This window comes from Peromyscus californicus, unplaced genomic scaffold (genome assembly GCF_007827085.1).
Source record: "Peromyscus californicus insignis strain IS unplaced genomic scaffold, ASM782708v3 Scaffold_19__1_contigs__length_69161282, whole genome shotgun sequence".
In the NCBI taxonomy this organism is placed as follows: domain Eukaryota; kingdom Metazoa; phylum Chordata; class Mammalia; order Rodentia; family Cricetidae; genus Peromyscus; species Peromyscus californicus.
The window spans coordinates 62,320,734-62,338,809 of NW_026294491.1; the positions used below are offsets into that span (position 1 = coordinate 62,320,734).

General features: G+C 51.4%; 1 protein-coding gene across 11 annotated transcripts in view; it reads left to right on the forward strand.

The window, feature by feature from the left end:
* Positions 1 to 120: 120 nt before the first annotated feature.
* The window catches only part of Trerf1 (transcriptional regulating factor 1), a 45,311-nt gene continuing 27,355 nt past the window's right edge, over positions 121 to 18,076 (forward strand). For 2 of the 11 annotated variants that reach the window (XM_052745518.1, XM_052745520.1), the window contains exons 1-9: positions 121 to 1,554; positions 3,197 to 3,243; positions 4,462 to 4,615; positions 5,925 to 6,230; positions 9,025 to 9,415; positions 10,521 to 10,587; positions 11,888 to 12,027; positions 12,150 to 12,253; positions 14,181 to 14,256. In XM_052745518.1, coding sequence (XP_052601478.1) covers positions 121 to 1,554; positions 3,197 to 3,243; positions 4,462 to 4,615; positions 5,925 to 6,230; positions 9,025 to 9,415; positions 10,521 to 10,587; positions 11,888 to 12,027; positions 12,150 to 12,253; positions 14,181 to 14,256 — 2,719 coding nt within the window. The remainder of the gene's footprint in view (positions 1,555 to 3,196; positions 3,244 to 4,461; positions 4,616 to 5,924; positions 6,231 to 9,024; positions 9,416 to 10,520; positions 10,588 to 11,887; positions 12,028 to 12,149; positions 12,254 to 14,180; positions 14,257 to 18,076) is intronic. The other 9 variants (XM_052745522.1, XM_052745524.1, XM_052745519.1 and 6 more) reach the window with 5 other exon arrangements.

Here is an 18,076-nt window from a genome sequence, read left to right on the forward strand (position 1 = left end):
TCAGCCGTGGAGTAGGGTGCACACTTTCTCTCATCTTCTCAGGGTTTCAGGATTTTTTATTTTCTTCATTTCCTTTTTTTTTCCTTTTTGTGGCTGAACATTCATAACCAAGAAGACATCATGGGGGACCAGCAGCTGTACAAGACCAACCACGTGGCCCACGGTGGTGAGAACCTCTTCTATCAACAGCCACCCCTCGGTGTCCACAGCGGGCTGAACCACAGCTATGGGAATACAATCTCAGGGGCTGGAATGGATGCCCCGCAGGCCTCGCCCATCTCGCCTCACTTCCCTCAAGATACTCGGGATAGTCTGGGTTTGCCAATTGGCTCCAAAAACCTTGGCCAAATGGATACCTCCAGGCAGGGAGGATGGGGAAGCCATGCAGGGCCTGGGAACCACGTCCAGCTTCGTAGCAACTTGGCCAACTCAAACATGATGTGGGGGGCCCCGGGCCAGGTAGAGCCCACTGATGGCTACCAATACACTTATTCCCAGGCCAGTGAGATCCGGACCCAGAAACTCACCAGTGGTGTTTTACACAAGCTGGACTCTTTCACCCAGGTGTTTGCCAACCAAAACCTGCGAATTCAGGTCAATAACATGGCCCAGGTGCTGCACACCCAGTCAGCAGTGATGGATGGAGCCTCGGACAGCGCCCTTCGTCAGCTGCTCTCTCAGAAGCCCGTGGAGCCCTCCGCATCTGCTATAGCTTCCCGCTACCAGCAGGTGCCCCAGCAGCCTCACCCCGGGTTCACAGGTGGACTGCCCAAACCGGCCCTTCCGGTCGGGCAGCATGCCCCGCAAGGGCACCTGTACTATGACTACCAGCAGCCCCTGGCCCAGATGCCAATGCAAGGAGGACAGCCACTGCCAGCCTCTCAGGTGCTGTCCAGCCATATGCAACCAATGCAGCAGCACCAGTATTACCCACAGCCACCGCCTCAGCAGCAGCAAGCCGGGCTGCAGCGGATCTCAATGCAAGAAATGCAGCAGCAACCACAGCCGCAGATTCGCCCCCCACAGCCTCAGCAGCAGCAGCAGCAGCAGCTCCAACTGCAGCAGCGGCAGGGTTCACTGCAGATACCTCAGTATTATCAGCCCCAACCCATGATGCAACACTTGCAAGAGCAGCAGCAGCCCCCGATGCACCTGCAGCCCCCTTCGTATCACAGGGACCCTCATCAGTATACCCCGGAGCAGGCGCATGCTGTCCAGCTGATCCAGCTGGGCTCCATGCCCCAGTATTACTACCAGGAGCCTCAGCAGCCCTACAGCCACCCCCTCTACCAACAGAGCCACCTGTCCCAGCACCAGCAGCGTGAAGACAGTCAGTTGAAGACGTATTCTAGTGACAGGCAGACTCCAGCGATGCTGAGCTCCCATGGGGACATGGGGCCTCCTGATACAGGCGTGGCAGACCCCGCAAGCTCAGAAATGACCCGAGTTGGCAGTACCCTTCCTCACCAACCGCTCCTGTCCCCCAGTGGGATCCACCTCAACAACATGGGGCCTCAGCATCAGCAGCCGTCTCCCAGTTCGATGTGGCCCCAGGTATCTCAGCGTCGAAGTTTCTCCCCATATCTGCATGTGCAACAGGCATGAGTCTTGGCAGTGCCCACTTCTCTCCCCAACCTTCATTCTTTCCGTTCTTTATACATTTCTCAAATGCTAACCTACATGTGCCAGGCACTGTCTGTGCCGGGCACTTGGAATACAGAATCAATATGGATTCGGTCCTTGGCCTGAGGGTTTGTCATGAGGTGGTGAGAGTATTGTAGTATGTCCTAAATGGTTGATGTAATGATCAAGACCTAGAGTCGGGCTAGAGGGTGGCTCAGTTCCATCTTGGGATGCAGGGCAGAGCTAGGCAGCATGTGCCTACAATCCCAGCCCCGGGGAGGCAGAGACCAGAGGGTCCCTGGGGCTCACTGACCAGCTAGCCTAGCTTACTTACAGAGTTCCAAGCCAGTAAGCAAAATGACAAGTCGGGCTGTCGCGATAGCTCAGAGGGTAAAGGCACTTGCTGCCATGCCCGAGGACCTGAGCTCCATCCCCCGAGGACCCACGTGGAGAAAGGAGAATACTGACCCCCACAAGTTGTCTTTTGGCCTCCACACATGTGCTGTGGCAACACATACACACACAATAAATAAATTAATTAATTAATTAAATAAATTAAATAAATAAATAAATGTAACAAAATTAGCCATGTGGACAGTACCCGGAGAACAACAGCCAAAGCTGACCTCTGGCCTCCACTCATGTGGCCCACATATGCATACATAACCAAATGCACAGGAACACATGCAAACATATGTGCACAATTGTCTAGATCAGAGACAACCACATAGTGAGAACTTCTCACCCCCATTGGATCTCTGTCCTTGGAGTATTCCCCAAGACACAGCTTGTCTTCTGATCTCTGCACAAACACTATGCACATGTGTGCTCCCCCATCACACATACACACACACACACACACACACTGTTCATGCACTCATATACACAAAGGTTTTTGTTGTTGTTCTATCCGGTCTCCCGGAATGACGCTGTGCGCCCATTTCCTCCCTGTCCTTTGGAAGTGTAGCAACGCCCGCGTTACTACCCGTTCACCATGTCCGAGCGAGAGGCTGAGGATTAAAAAGAGAGACAAGACAGCGGGTCATTGGTCTCAGTAGAATGCCCTTTATTGAAGGAGGGAGGAGACCTTAAATACAGACTTACAGTACAGTGGAAGAACCTGGGAGGGCAAAAGTTCGCTACAGATGTTTTACATTCTAGCATTACACCAATATGCAGGATACGCAAACAAGGAACCTTCGGTGAGCTGTTTAGGAGGAAGGAAACCGTCAGGGAATTAGCATAGGGAGGACATCTGGTCAAGGTCAGCGAGCAAGGCAACAGCTCCCCCAAAACGGAGGCCAGGGCCCAACATGGAAAGATAGACCCTGTTAGTGCAGAGTAGATGCAGACAGAATAAAGAGGATAGAGGAGGTCGTGTCCTTATTTAGGAAGTAGGGAAAAGAAATCAGATGCAGAATAAAGGCATGAGTAGACGTGCAGGGTCATGAGCAGAGAAAGTTCTAGAAGGGTGGATCCTGGTGTTCAGACCTCTTGAGAGTCCTCCCTTTAGACATACATGTTTGTTTTTCTCTCTTGTTTTCTTTCGGTGTCCTGTTTGGCTCAAAATTAGATGCACCTACCTGATGGGAGAACCCAGCCAGGGTCCCCGGAATCAAGGTACGCTCAAAGGTTTGGGATATTTGGGAGGCTGTGAGTTTTCTGGGTTGTATAAATGACTCATTTATAAATTCAAGGCCAATGTTTCAAAGAAAGTATAGGAACAGCAGTAGCAGCTGTGTTTGAACACTTAACTGTGTGCTTAACCCATGTGTCAAGTAAAGTAAACCCGCAGTGAGGCAGACATTGCTGTCGGGTGCCGTCAGTTGCCAGCCCTGGATTCTCGTCAGCTACCGCTCTCTTGTTCTGGAAAGCTGGGCTCAGAACTGAAGGTACATCTGAAGCAAGGAGCAGTAATGGCCAAAGGCTCCCAAGCCTGTGCTCTGTTCTTCAGCTATTCAACCACTGAGCGCTTAGCGAGTGCCTTCTGTGTACCAGGGTTAGCGCTGGGCTTTGGGCGTGTGGCGGCGAAGAGTACAGGCTCTCGTGCCCACGGTGGGTGGGCATTGAAAGCTGAGGATGATCAAATGCCTGAAGGGCTGGAAAGATGGGGGGGTGTCCTGTGTGACAGGATTTTAGGAAAGCCCTTTCTGCTGGGGAGACGGATTAGCAATAAAGAGCACTTGCTGGTCTTGCAGCAGACCAGAGTTGGGGTTCCAGCACCCATACGAGGTAGCTCACAAGTGCCTATAATTCCAGCTCTAGGGGACCAGACCCTCTGGTCTCCCCAGGTACCAGGCACACACACAATGCACATACATACAAGCAATTGAAACACTCATACACACGCACCATATATTTGTAATTTTTTAAAGGAGAGAAAGCCCCTCCCAGGCCAGTGAGATGGCCCTGCAGGTAGAGGTGCTTACTGCTAAGCCTGATGACCTGAATTTGAACCCTGGGACCTATATAGTGAAAGGAGAGAGAGAACTGACTCCAAGTTGTCCTCTGACTTCCACACATGCACTAGGGTGCACGCGTGTGTGCACGCGCGCACACACACACACACACACACACACACACACACACACACACACACACACAAAATAAACCTAATTTAAAATTTTACTTTTTTAAAGAAAGAACACCCTTGCTCCGTCTGAGCCTCAGTTTTTCCATCTGTACATTGGCCTTAGTTCTTTAGAGGATATATTAAGGCCTTGGACAATGGAAGATTAGATAAATAAAATGGGTGCATTGTAGGTGTGAAGCCTTGTGATAAATTTGTCTTTCCCCTCCTCAATGTGTGTGTTCTTCCCATGTGGCCCTACCCTTCAGCAGTGGTCCAACCAAAGGAGCGTTTGGGGAACAGTTTGATGCCAAGAACAAGCTGACTTGCTCCATCTGCCTGAAGGAGTTCAAAAGCCTGCCTGCCCTGAATGGCCACATGCGGTCCCACGGGGGAATGAGGGCCTCCCCCAGCCTCAAACAGGTCAGCAAGAGCCTACCCCGTCCTTTGAAGGTCATGTGCTGCTTGCTTTGCTTTGCTGCTGTCAGCGTGAGACAGAGGGATGTGTGCCTTGTGTGGGCGCCAGGGGAGGCGTGGTCCTCCCCAGGAGCCAGCCAGACCATACAGTCCCCACTTCCCCGGCTTTATAGACAAGTGTCCAAAGAAGGGCACTGGAAATCTCTTTAGGGAACACCATCTCTTTTTCCTAGAGAAGGGTGTGGAAGGAACTATGAAAATGAAAAGTCTATAAATCTGTAAATGCGGAGTATATAGATATGTAAATGTAACACAGATTGTTTAAAGCACTCAAGACCATAATTAGATGGCCTTTGAGATCCGTAGTCAGTGGCTAAGAAAAAGCGTGTAACTCTCAAGCTCTTGGCCAGAAGTTTCTGTTCATCCATGCAGTGGTTGGCTACAGGGAGGGTCCAGTGATCCTGTAACGCCCTCAGTCTCCAGGTAGGAAATCATCTCCGGGTTAGGTTAGAATTCATAGAATTTTCTGAAAATTCTTAAAATACTGATTTTATGAGATTCAGTCTCCCGTCTCTATTTCCCACCTGTGCCAGGTAAAAGAATTTGTCTTCACTTTTTAAAAAACAGTATTGTTGCCAGGTGGGTCACGGCTCATGCCTGTATAATCCCAGTGCTCAGGAGGCAGAGACAGGGGGATCACTGCACGTTGCACGCAGGCCAGCCTGGTTTATATAGCTCCAGGCTAGCCAAGACAACATAGCAAGACTGTGTCTCAAAAGCAGAAAAGGGAAATGTGTTTTAAGCCTGGTGTGGCATTACACACTTGTAATCCCAGCACTTGGGAGGCTGGGCAGGAGGATCCAGAGTTTGAGGTCAGTTTGTGCTACCTATGGAGACCTTGTCTTCAAGAAACAAATCAAACCGTAGCGTGTTCTGCATTTTCGATGTGGTTTCCCAACTGAAGAACATTTTGGCTGCAATGACGGTTTCCATTAGATGCCTGAATAAACTGAGGCCCAGGGAATGGAAAGCCCCCCCCCCCCCCCCCCCCCGCATACGATCACATGTTCGGTTTTGACTGAATAGCAATCCCTGTTCTTGACTTCGAAAAACCATGGCAGCCACCAGCTTTTTTTTTTTTTTTTAATATTTTCATATAGAAATGATACCTTAAATGTAGCTCAGGGACCCAGAGTCACAGGAAGGAAACCACCCAGCTGTGGTTCTCTGTCCCCCCACCACTGATATCCTGGAAACTGTCCCCCTTGGGAGAGCTGCTTTCAGCCCAGGATCAAAGCCTTTATTGTCTGTGTAGGAAGAAGGAGAGAAGGCCCCACCACCACCACCGCCTCAGCCTCAGCCACTGCCGCCTCCGCCTCCGCCGCCACCGCTCCCTCCTGAGGCCGAACGCCTCACGCCTATGGTCATGCCCGTGTCTGTCCCTGTCAAGCTTCTCCCACCCAAGCCCAGCTCTCAGGGGTTCACCAACAGCGTCGCTGCCACCCCCTCGGCCAGAGACAAGCCAGCCAGCTCGGTGTCGGACGACGAGATGCCTGTGCTCGTGAGGATGAACCTCTCTCCCCCTCGCTCTCCCCAAGGGGCTGCCCCCTGCGCGCCTGCTGTGAGTCGCTGTGCTGCCACACCTGCCTGGGGTGGGGACCCCTCTTTGCTTTCCTGGAGAGGAAGACGGCTTTTCCAGTCGCTGGCCCGAGCTCAGGCCTCATGTCTCCCTCTCGGCTCAGGCTTTCAGGCCACCTGCCATCGACCAAGCCATGCCGTGCTTGTTACCCCAGGCTGATGGTGTGGATCCGATTCCGAGAACTGAGGTGTTCTCCTGTTTAAACGTAAACGATAGTCCAGTTGGCAGAAATCAATATAACCTTACCAGTTGCTAAGACATGGAAAGTATCTCTGCCCCGGACAATGAACAGCTGTTGCCCTTTCCCAAGACCTCCAGGTCTCCCCAGATCCAGCTGCCAGAGAGGTCACCCTTGGAATGGCAGGTCCTCTGGGAAGTAGCCGCACCTGAGCACCGTCCGCTCAGATGATCTGCCTTGTCAAGAGCGTCAGACTCACACCTGCTTAAATGCCCTGGGGACTCAAATCCATTACAGCCCCCGTAATCAGCCCAGTGAGAGCCATACGCTGTAAATCTCAGGAAAGCAAAGGGATTTGTGTTTCTCACTCACCGTGAAACTCTCTGCCTTCCTCACGCCCTCCCCTCTCTTCTCTCTACCCTGGGGAATTTATGACCTCCGTGGCTGGCCCTACCACACCTGTCCCAGCCCACGGTGTAGTGTGTTGGGTCTTACGTGTCCTTAGAGAGTGAGTGGGAATCTAGAAGACATAGGGGTAGGGTTGAAACACCCAGAAAGAACTAGTTTGGGTTCTGTTGTGACATTGAGACTCAGAAGAAGAGAGACTGAGGGACGGCCTCCATATTCTGGCCAGAGGGACCTAGCAACCAGCAAAGAGGAAATAGCGTATCTACACACACACACACACACACACACACACACACACACACACACCCCTTGCCTGGGGAAGTCGTGAGATTTGGTGTGAAAGGCACTATGTCTGTCCTGGAAGTCCTCATCACACAGGGGTTACAGCCACCCATCTCATTCAAGACAGTGAGCACATGAGGGCTAAGGAGAAACCTGTGCCCTGGAGCGGGCAAGATGGAAATACAGATGTCTTCTGCTAAAATGGATCCTCAGACATCTTCAGCTTTACATACAATTAAAAGTTCTCCTCACTGTCCTTTGGATCTTTGGATCTTGGTCTTCTCCAGGCTAGTGACAGACAACTGTCCAATGCAATACAGTCTTCCCTCCTGACGCCACAACGCCCAGTCAGTTAAGTGATCATGAGGGAAAGAACAGCGAGAGACTGTTGTGCACTGGGCTCTGGAGCGAGGATGCTCTATGGGTGAGGTGCCCTAAATTCATTTTTGACTTAATAATATTTTTTGCTTTACTGTGAATTATTCGGATTGTAGCTCCATCATAAATCAAGGTGCACCTGTATACCACGTGGGTGGGTCCAACAAGCAGGACAGTGTGGTGGTTGTTTTTGCTTAGGAGATTGCTTAGGAGATCGTGAGGGGTTCTAGTTGGCTGAGTTGGAAGGGGTGAACTTGGTTTAACGCAAGGGTGGGAGAGACCACGTCAGTCCCGTCAGTTGACAGGCAGGCGGAAGTAGAAGCATGCATGCGGGACGAATAAGGCGTGAAAGCCGAGTCCCTGCTGTAAAAACCATTTTAAAATCCAGGAAAGGGCTCGGAATTCTACTCTCAGCTCTGAGGTAATGCGAGCATAAGAACGTCCCTCCCAGAGGCTCGGTTTCCCTCAGAGTGTTGGACTTATCCCTCCCCTGGGGGCAGGAGCTTTATAAAATACAGTGTTTGGCTCTGCCCCCCCAGAATCCGTAGTTAAAATCCTTCAGAGGGGACCCGAGTGTGACACTTTGAGCGGCGCCTCGGGTCCTGGTGGCTCGGAGAGGCTCGCCTGAGCCTGAAGGGGGCTCTTGACCCTGTGATCCTCGGTTGGGGCCGCAGGGCAGCGCTGAGATGATCCCCTCAGCGCCCGCGGGCAGGGCTCACCTTTCCAGATTTGCTCCTCAGCTGAGGGTGGGGATGGCAAAGCCGCGCCTTGCAGCGGTCTCCCCCTCAGCCTCTCTCCCCCTCAGCCTCCCGCGGCCCCTCAGGGTGCCTCAGGCTGTGCAGCGCCCCTGCTTGAGGGAAGGAGGGAGGCTGGAGGGCGCTGGTCTGAGGAGACCCCCGGCGGGCGGGCGGGCGGGGAGAGGCGCCCCAAGCTGAGTGAGGGGCACCGGGCAGGTCATGTGACGGGGGGGGGGGGCTTTCCCATCACCCCTTGCTGCTGTCTCCACTCGCCCCGGGGGCACCGGGGCTGCTGCTGCTGCTGGGCGGGCACCTCAGCCGCCCAGAGCCTCCCGCAGGGACCCCCGGGGGCTGCGGTGGCACGGCTCGCCCCCAGGCCCGCCCGCGTGCGTGCGTCCGTCCGTCCGTCCGTCCGTCCGGCTTTGGCATGCCCTGCTTCTCCGTGACGGGACGCGCACGTGCCGACCCGCCGGCATAGATGCGTCGGTGTGGCGGGGTCCCCGGGCGGGAGACGGGGTGCCTGGGGGGGCGTGGCAGGGGGCGGCCCGTGGGCGCGGCCCCGAGGGCTGTGGGCACGGCCAGCCTGCCCCCGCCCCGCAGCCCCGAGGAGAGGGCACGGGTGACGGACGGACGGACCGACGGCCATGTAGGCGTGGCCCGGGCCACCCTCTGCAGACCGACCCGCTATAGAACGTTCCAGATGCCCGGCCGAGCCTGCGGAGAGGGGCGGGCGGGCGGGCGGGCGGCCGCGATGGCCGGCCGTGAACCCCAGCTCCCCTTCCTCCCGCTGCAGGACATCCCCCGGAAGCCTCCGCCGCCCGTCGCCGCCGCCAAAGCCGAGGAGCCCCTCAAGACCCTCCCGGAGAAGAAGAAGTTCCGGCACCGGCCCGAGCCGCTCTTCATCCCGCCCCCGCCTTCCTCCTACGCCCCCAACCCCACCTCGTACTCGGGGGCCACCCTGTACCAGAGCCAGCTGCGCTCCCCGCGCGTCCTCGGGGACCACCTGCTCCTGGACCCCGGCCACGAGCTGCCCCCCTACACGCCGCCCCCCATGCTGAGCCCGGTGCGCCAGGGCTCGGGGCTCTTCAGCAATGTCCTCATCTCGGGCCACGGCCCCGGAGTGCACCCCCAGCTGCCCCTCACTCCCCTCACGCCCACGCCACGCGTGCTGCTGTGCCGCTCCAGTGAGTCCTTTAACCCCGGTGTCACCCCTGTCGATTCTGGATACCACCCTGACGGGGGTCGGGGGCAGGTCTCACTTTCTTCAACAGGCTAGTTTACCCCTCGGATTTCCGTGAAGGATCAGTTAATGTGTTCCAGATACTTTGCAAGGTTCTTACGTCCTCAGCATCTCATTTAGTAGCTCAGGGGACCCGATCTGAGGAGAAAAGCAAGTGCAAGTGTCTTTGGGATAACGAAACGGGAAGTGTGCACGCTAAGACTGCCTTGGATGGTCATACAAGATGCTTAAGATAAATATTTAACAGATGTACATGGGGGGTTGGATGGTATAGGCAAGAGTAAATCTTTTTTTTTTTTTTAAAGATTTATTTATTATGTATACAGCATGTACCCCTGCAGGCCAGAAGAGGGCACCAGATCTCACTACAGATGGTTGTGAGCCACCATGTGGGTGCTGGGAATTGAACTCAGGACCTCTGGAAGAGCAGTCAGTGCTCTTAACCTCTGAGCCATCTCTCCAGCCCACAAGAGTAAATCTTAATATTTAGCATGCTTTATTTAAAGGAGGGGGGAACCAATCATGAACTCTGTAGGCAGCACATGAGTGTAACTCCAGTTACTAAGGAGCTGAGGCAGAAGGATGGGGAATTCAAGGCCATCCTGGGCAACACAGGAAATCCCCATCTCCTCAGAGGGGTTGAAGGGACAGAAGGGAGGACCGAGATCTTTGTAGCTAGGTTTCTTTCTGGTTGCCTAGAAACCGTGTAGCTTAGCCCGGCAACTTTTCCTCACACTGTGTGAGAATGGGTGTCTTACTCCTGCAGACCCAAGCTCTGGGGAAACTGCGCTTAAAGCTGTGGGAGAGTAAGTTCAAAACCAAATCGGGCTACACATCAAGATCCTTGTCAGGGGAGTGAAGGAGGAGGCAGAGAGGAAGAAAAAGAACAGCTCACGTATTCGTCCAGTTCTCTGGAAATTGATGTGGGTTGGGTAGAAGAGCCTTGTTATTGCTGATTGGCTAATTACTGCTCAGCTAATTGCTTGTTTGTTTTTGTGTCTTAGGAAGTTTTCCGTGTTAGCCAGTAAACTCTAGTTTCTGTGTTTCAGGCAGTATCGATGGCAGCAATGTGACGGTCACCCCAGGACCTGGAGAGCAGACTGTGGATGTTGAACCGTAAGGAAAAGTCAATGATCCTTTCGAGCACAAGCCTCAGATAAGGAAAGATCTGGAAGCTTCTAGAAGGGCAGTCAGTACTTCTGTAGTCAGTGGCCACTGAGAGGGGGGAGTTGTGGAAATGGTAGGACCGTGGCTTTTCTTGAGTACCGCTGTGTGCTAGTATTTCAGAGTCTTCTTAGGACTAATTGTGAAGCCCTGGATTCGAAGAATCTAGCATCCCCACCTCCACAGGCTAGCTTCTCAACTGGACACTTTCATACCCCAGTGACAGTGAGGCCTCTCTCTTGAAGGTCCTCCTGAATGTTCTTCTTCCCACATCCCCTCTTGAGACTCTAGGCCAACCTTCCAAAAGGGCTTGTGGAGTATTTGAATCATTCATGATCAGTGGGGTACGGCACCCACACACACATTGGTGGCTTATGTGTGCCAAGACTCCAGCTTTGGGTACCCAGAACCTCTGATAATACTATACCCTGTATATAACCACTGCAGTACCTCAGTAGTCTATCTGAAACATCAAGACTGCTCCAGCTGACTAACAGGCAGATATATCTTAGACAGTGTGGATACTGTAGACAAAAGGGTGAGACATCTTTTCTCTGATCTGAGACAGATACAAGTAGACTGGCTCGAGATTTCATCACATTACTTAAAATGGCATGAAAGTAACGTGGAATTATTTATTTCTGGACTTTTCCACCTAATATTTTCAGACATTAGTTGATCATGAGTAACTAAAATCCACGGAAAACTGTAGATAAAGAGGCACTTCTTTACTATGAAAGGGCAAAGCGGTTCATTTCATGAATGAACTTGGAAAAGAGGCCACGTGGTACAGAGTTTCGTAGAGCCCAGAATTAGAAAGCTTGGGTTGACACCATTCTAGTGCTGATCTGTACTGAGTCAGTTTTCCGAGGCCTTTGTTGGTTTCTTGAATGGGAATCCTGATTACTGCCTTGTTCATATCACAGGCGTGAAAGTGGTCTGGAAGGGATAAATACTTAGATTCTTTACATTGTTGCACACATGGACCCCACTTCCAGTTCCATGGTATTATCAGCCACGTTCTAGCAACTCTTCTCTTGGAATTAGCTGTCTTCCACTCCAGTTTCAGGGAGCTGAGAATCCCCAGGCAAAGGGCTCCCCCGGCCCCCGGTATTAAAGCTATTCTTAGCAGTGAAAAGGCCAGGCCCGGACGTGCAAGAGGGAACTGCTTTCCTGTGTCTTCAGTTCTTGACAGTTGCCCCTGGCCTAGGCCATCACATTGAAGACCACACTGTTTTTCTTGTCGTTAAAGACGCATCAACATTGGCTTGAGATTCCAAGCAGAGATCCCAGAACTGCAAGATGTCTCCGCCCTGGCTCAGGACACACACAAGGCCACACTGGTGTGGAAGCCGTGGCCTGAGCTGGAAAACCAGGCCCTCCAGCAACAAGGTACCTAGGAGGAGCCGGGTGGTCGAGGCTCCCTTCTCTAGTGGGGACATCTGGCTCCAGAATGGGTGTGGGCTTTCAGGGCCCTGAACCTGTCTGATACAGTGACTTCTTCTTCTCACCAGTGGAGAATCTTCTGAATTTGTGTTGTTCCAGTGCGCTGCCGGGCGGAGGGACCAATTCTGAATTTGCTTTGCACTCTCTCTTTGAGGCCAAAGGTGATGTGATGGTAAGGAGGCTACAAAGGACACTTGTTGGGTGCTTTATCTCAGTGAGCAGGACCAAAGCTGAAAGCCTACAGGAAGAACAATTCCAGTTAGACTCCTGCCGACATACCTGTTTCTAAATTATAATCGGAGCACATCTGCTCCAGGAAACTAGAATTTCACTTCATGTGTCAATGATGGAGTTAGAAGGAAAGATTGACTAAAACAAGAATTGGCCTGAAGGTCCCGGTTGTGGAAATCAGTCAAATGTGCACGCTTCCAGACCCCTTTTCTCTAACACATTGATTGATTCCTTTTTTCCACCTTTAACATGCTTCTGAATGGGGCCTAGAGAGATGGCTCAGCAGTTAAAAGCACTGGCTGCTCTTCCAAGATCCTGAGTTCAGTTCCCAGCAACCACATGGCAGTTCACAACCATCCCTAGTGGGATCTGGTGCCCTCTTCTGGCATGTAGGCATACATGCAGACAGCACTCATACATTTAAAAAAAATGTATTTTATTTTTTAAATAAGTTTTAAAATTGAAAAAATATATATATAGTTCTTAATGGTGGGGACCTTCATTAGGGACACTTAGATGTCCTTAAACTAGAACCATGGAGCCATCTCACAGAGTCAGAGCTGACCATTTGTCTAGCTATCCTTCACTACTGGCCAGATAAGTCTATCTTAAGCACTGGTACATCTCTCTATCAAAGGTTCTGGGTTTCTTTTTTGTTGTTGTTGTTTTTCCAGACAGGGTTTCTCTGTGTAGTTTTGGTGCCTGTCCTGGATCTCACTCTGTAGACCAGGCTGGCCTCGAACTCACAGGGATCCGTCTGGCTCTGCCTCCTAGTGCTGGGATTAAAGGTTCTGGGTTTCTAAGCAGCTCCCAAAGGATCCTGAGGCTGCTGATATGTGGACTCGGAGCAGCAATATTTCTCTGCCTTGCTCAGCCCAAACCCATCTACTGTCAACTCTGCTGTTGCCTTTTCTTTAAAAAAAAAAATAAATAAACCAAGATGGGGACTTTTCCAGGGGACTCAGGTTTGAGTCCCAGCACCCATGTGGGACTCAGTTCACAGCTGTCTGTAACTCCAGTTCCAGAAGAATCCAATACTGTTTTCTGGGCTCCATGGGTACCAGCTATACTCATGATGCACAGACATGCATGTAGACAAAACACTCATACACATAAAATAAAAATAAGTAAATCTTTAAAAAAAAAAGCCACAACTGGATTTGGTGGCATGTGCTTGTAATCCCAGTGCTGGGGAGGGAAACACAGGCTCTTGGGTTTCACTGGCCAGCCAGCCTACTCTGCTTGGTGACCTCCAGGCCAGTGAGAGGCGCTATCTCAAAAAAACAAGCACTTGGAGAATAAATGACAGGCTGACATCTGACCTCCACATGCTCGCACACACATGAACACAGACATATATACAAGCTAGCTGAAGAAGGCAGATCTGAAGGGTTTCCTTGATGACACTCTGGAAGGACAGTGTGTGGTACACTTGTTATTAATACAGCTGTTTCCATTCAGTGATGAGACCTGTGATTTGTCTATGAAACAGTCACCAGCCACCCACTCCTTCCTCTCAAGCTCTCCCCCAGAGACTCCGCCTCCATTCAGAGACCTCACTCATCTCTCTGGGGCGTATAGGCCTCCTCCAAGGAAGCACTCAAGTCTCAGTGGCTGTTTGAGTTTTCTGTCTTGTGACCAACTAGCTTCAGGCATGGGCTAGGGTTGGGGGCAGGGGCGGTGTTACCATGTTCAGTCCTGTTGGAGCTGAACAGAAGGGAGATCCCATTAGCGTCACCCACCCCTGGCTGGCTTTCTTCCCAGTCCCACTGAGTGCTAACCCTGGTCTCCGCTTGGGTAGACAGGTGGTCTTCCCCAAGACACACACATACATTACTAACTTCTGCCTCTTCTCTCTGAATCTGCAGGCTACTCTGGAAATGCTGCTGCTGCGGAAGCCAGTCAGGTTAAAATGTCATCCCTTAGCAAATTACCACTATGCCGGTAGGTTGCCAGGAACCCTGTGCCCTCTTGCTTCCTGAGAGTGGGCAGCTCTCACGTTTGGCTGTGTGCCATTTTTTAACAAACAGATAACACTGGGTCTTTTAGGCCAACACTCTGTCACTGTCAACACCTGCCCCTTGTGAATGTTCTAAGACCTGGGAGATGGTGCACAGTGGCTGCCCACCTGGCAGTGGGACCTGTGTACCAGAGGAAAGAGCCACCAAGGCTACTAACACAGCAGACATTAGCAGTCCTGTGGCTTTGGAATCTTGAAAGGTAGGTTCAGGTTTTGATCAAGGTCTAGGCTCTCTGGAGACTTGAATGATTTCCCACTCAGAATGAGGCTTATGTTCTATCCTTCCAGAGTTTTTATGAAGTCTAAAGCCAGTGTATGTATCTTAAGGTTGAAACACCCTGCTAGCTATTGCAATTCCATCATTCAATGACTGTTTACTGGCTGTAGACGATTGTACTAAGAAGAGGCAAAAGTGTACCTCAGAGTCTGAAGGGGTCGTGGGCTGGAGATGTAACTCACTGCTTGCCTAGGGTATACAAGGTCCTAAGTTCTGTTCCCAATACCAAAAAAAGCCACTCCAAGGCCAAGATAAAGACTTCATGCATGCAAGTGTCTGGTGAGAGAGAGAGAGAGAGAGAGAGAGAGAGAGAGAGAGAGAGAGAGAGAGAGAGAGAGAGAGAGAGAGAGAGAGAGAATAGTAGTAGTAGTAGTAGAAGTAGAAAACACCTCTAGATTTAAACAGAGTGAGAAGGAAACAGGTTGAGGAGCCTGGAGACTACAAATGAGGCCATGAATGGGTTCCACTAACTATGGAAATCTATCCATTCTTCTCTACTCTCTCTCCTCAGTTCTCCATGGCAGAGTGGCTGGATCTTCCATTGACCCTTGATTTTTTTGTTTTTAAGATTTTATTGCCAGGCGGTGGTGGCACAAGCCGGGTGGTGGTGGCGCAGGCCTTTAATCCCAGCACTTGGGAGGCAGAGGCAGGCGGATCTCTGTGAGTTCGAGGCCAGCCTGGGCTACCAAGTGAGTCCCAGGAAAGGCGCAAAGCTACACAGAGAAACCCTGTCTCGAAAAACCAAAAAAAGATTTTATTTGTGTCTCCGTGTGTGTGTGTGTGTGTGTGTGTGTGTGTGTGTGTGTGTGTGTGTGTGTGTGTATACATAAGTACAGTGCCCATAGAAGCCAGAAAAGGGCGCCAGATCCCTGAACGCTGGAATTAAAAGCAATTTTGAGCCACCTGTTTGGGTGCCTGAACCAAACTCCTGCCCTTTGCAAGAACAGTGTACACTGGTGTCTCTCCAGCCCCTGCCCTTAATTTTTAATCACTTGGGAGTTTCTTTGGTGCCTTGGGCAGACCTCCCCTATGTAGATGCTGAATGCATCATCATAGGGGGCTCATAACACTATTAACAGTCCTTCACCAGACAGCCAAACACAGCCCCAAAGTGAAGGCTTCTTTACAGGTACTGGATCACCCACCATTCATTCGTCTCTCCCTCCATCCTGTCCTTCACTTGTGAGTCAACTTTACCACCTGTTGTCACTAGGTAGAAAGGCCTCAAGGCTGTTTATAACCATAGTGAGCCCTCTCTGTGGGTCAGTTCCAGCTGAACTAAAGAAAGCTGGAAGAAAGAGATAAGCACAAAATGGATGATTGAAATAATGGCCTCACGTAACCAGGGGCCAAAAGAGCCAACGTCATCATTTCCTGCTTGTGAGGGTAGAAAGATGTGGGAGCCCACCAGCCTGCCCTGAAAACAGTTTCATCTTTTAATTCCCAGTATCATTGCTGTCCATTAAACCCAAGCAGGCCATCTCAACTTCCTGGATCCTATCCCAAACTTCTCCGCATAGGGGTGAGGCTGTGGGCTGGCTAGAAGAAGCTTCCAGACGCTGCTGCCCTTGGCCCCAGGTCACACTGCCTAACCAGAGCCCCAGTGTTGGTCATGGCCAGCTGAGAGCCACTTCATCTAGGACACAATTCCTCTCCAGTGGTAAACAAGTACTATTTCACTTTTATGTACATCATGACATGAAAGGACTGGAAAGCCATGAGCTAGCGCACACCCACCCCAGTCCCAAGCAAAACAAAACAGGAAAATGTTACCAAGAACTTTAAAATCTGCTGAAATCCATTGAGCTTTTGGGATTGAGGATTGATGGTTAATCCTCTCCGACTCCTTCCCCCTCAGGTAGCTTAGAAACTACCTTGCTTTCTGAAATCATTCAGTCTTTGGAGAGCAGAAGCGGAGGTTACCAACACCCACATCTTCCAGTCACTTGCCTTCTTCTAGAAGTGATTCTAACCCAAGCCTCAGATGATATTCTAGAACTATGAGCGGATGGGGCAGAGAACACTGTCCCTGAAGTCAGACGCGAGTCCACACCTTTAACAGTTGTCAACAGATCATGGAAGACAGCTGAGTTCGTCCCATCTTCTGTCCCAGCCGCCATGCCATACTCTGGCTACACTCTGAAACCCCCGAGTTTGGTTCCTGGATGTCACTGGATTCTGTCCCATCACAATGCTGACCTGCCTTGGTCTCTGTGCCCAGAGCCATTCTATTACTCCCGGTTGGACAGTCAGCTCAGTTTCAGCCTCATTGGAACACTTACCTTCTCGTTCTCTGCTGGCCTCCGGCTCTAAGGCTGCGACCCACCTCCCTCCTGGAATTTCACTTTAGACTTCTAGTTACTCTTCTGGTTTGGTCTCCGCTGCTGTGAGGAAACACTGACCAGAACCAGCACAGAGGAGGAAGGGGTTTGTTCGATGGACGTCTTACAGTCTATCATTGAGGAAAACCGAGGCAGAAGCCAGGAAGTAGGAACTGAAGCAAACCATGGTGGAACACCGCTTCCTGGCATGGTCAATCTGGCTTCCTCTGCTACCTTTCTTACACAGTCCAGGCCCACCCGCCTAGGAATGGCACCATCCACAATGGCGGGGCCTCCTCCATCAATTAGCAGTTAAGAAAGTGTCTCACAGATGTGGTCACTGGCCAATCTGATGGAGGCAATTTTTCAGTTGAGGTTCCCTCTTCACAGATATGTCAAAATTTGTGTCAAGTTGACCAAAAACTGACTGGGACACCTAGAGAAGGAAGTCAGATCTAGGCTTTGCTGTGCCTGGGGGAAAGACAGCAGGACAGGGTTCCTGGGCAGAGAGACACAAGCCTGTGGAAATAACCTTCTCCCTAACTCAGGACCAGGACGGGGAGTACTATGAAGCAAAGGACCAGTGAGGTGGGCGTCTGGCCCAGACCTGAAGCAGCCTGCCAGAGCTGGAGCAGCCTGTCCAGCATCCTCAGAGAACAGCTGTGCAATGCCTCCAGTTCACACCAGGACACCCTGGCCCCCTCAGCTCCATCCGCCCACGTGTGGCTAGCAGGCCTTTGCAGTGGTTTCCCTTAGCACTGGTATTGGGCGGGGAGTGTCCCGCTTGGGGAGCCGTGGTAGAGAGGCACCTGGTTGTGGTCAGCGGCCTTGATTTCTCCACTGAACAGGTCCTTGTGCAGATGTGTGCAGTGTTGGGGATGGTAGAATTGGATCTAGCTTCTTCATAGGGCACAGCAAAGACTTTTCTGTCATGTCCCACCACAACCATGAGCACCCACTGAGTCCTCAAACCCTGCCTGGAATTTTGAAAGGTGAATGAAACCTAACAGAGACACCCTTTCCATAAGCAAAGTAGGGGCTCTTGTCTTGGATGCTGCCCAAGGTTAATAGAGACAGAATTATGTGCTTGCTAGAATTACTTTGCGAAGAACACAGCTGTGAGTGCCTTTTTCTTTTAACTATAGA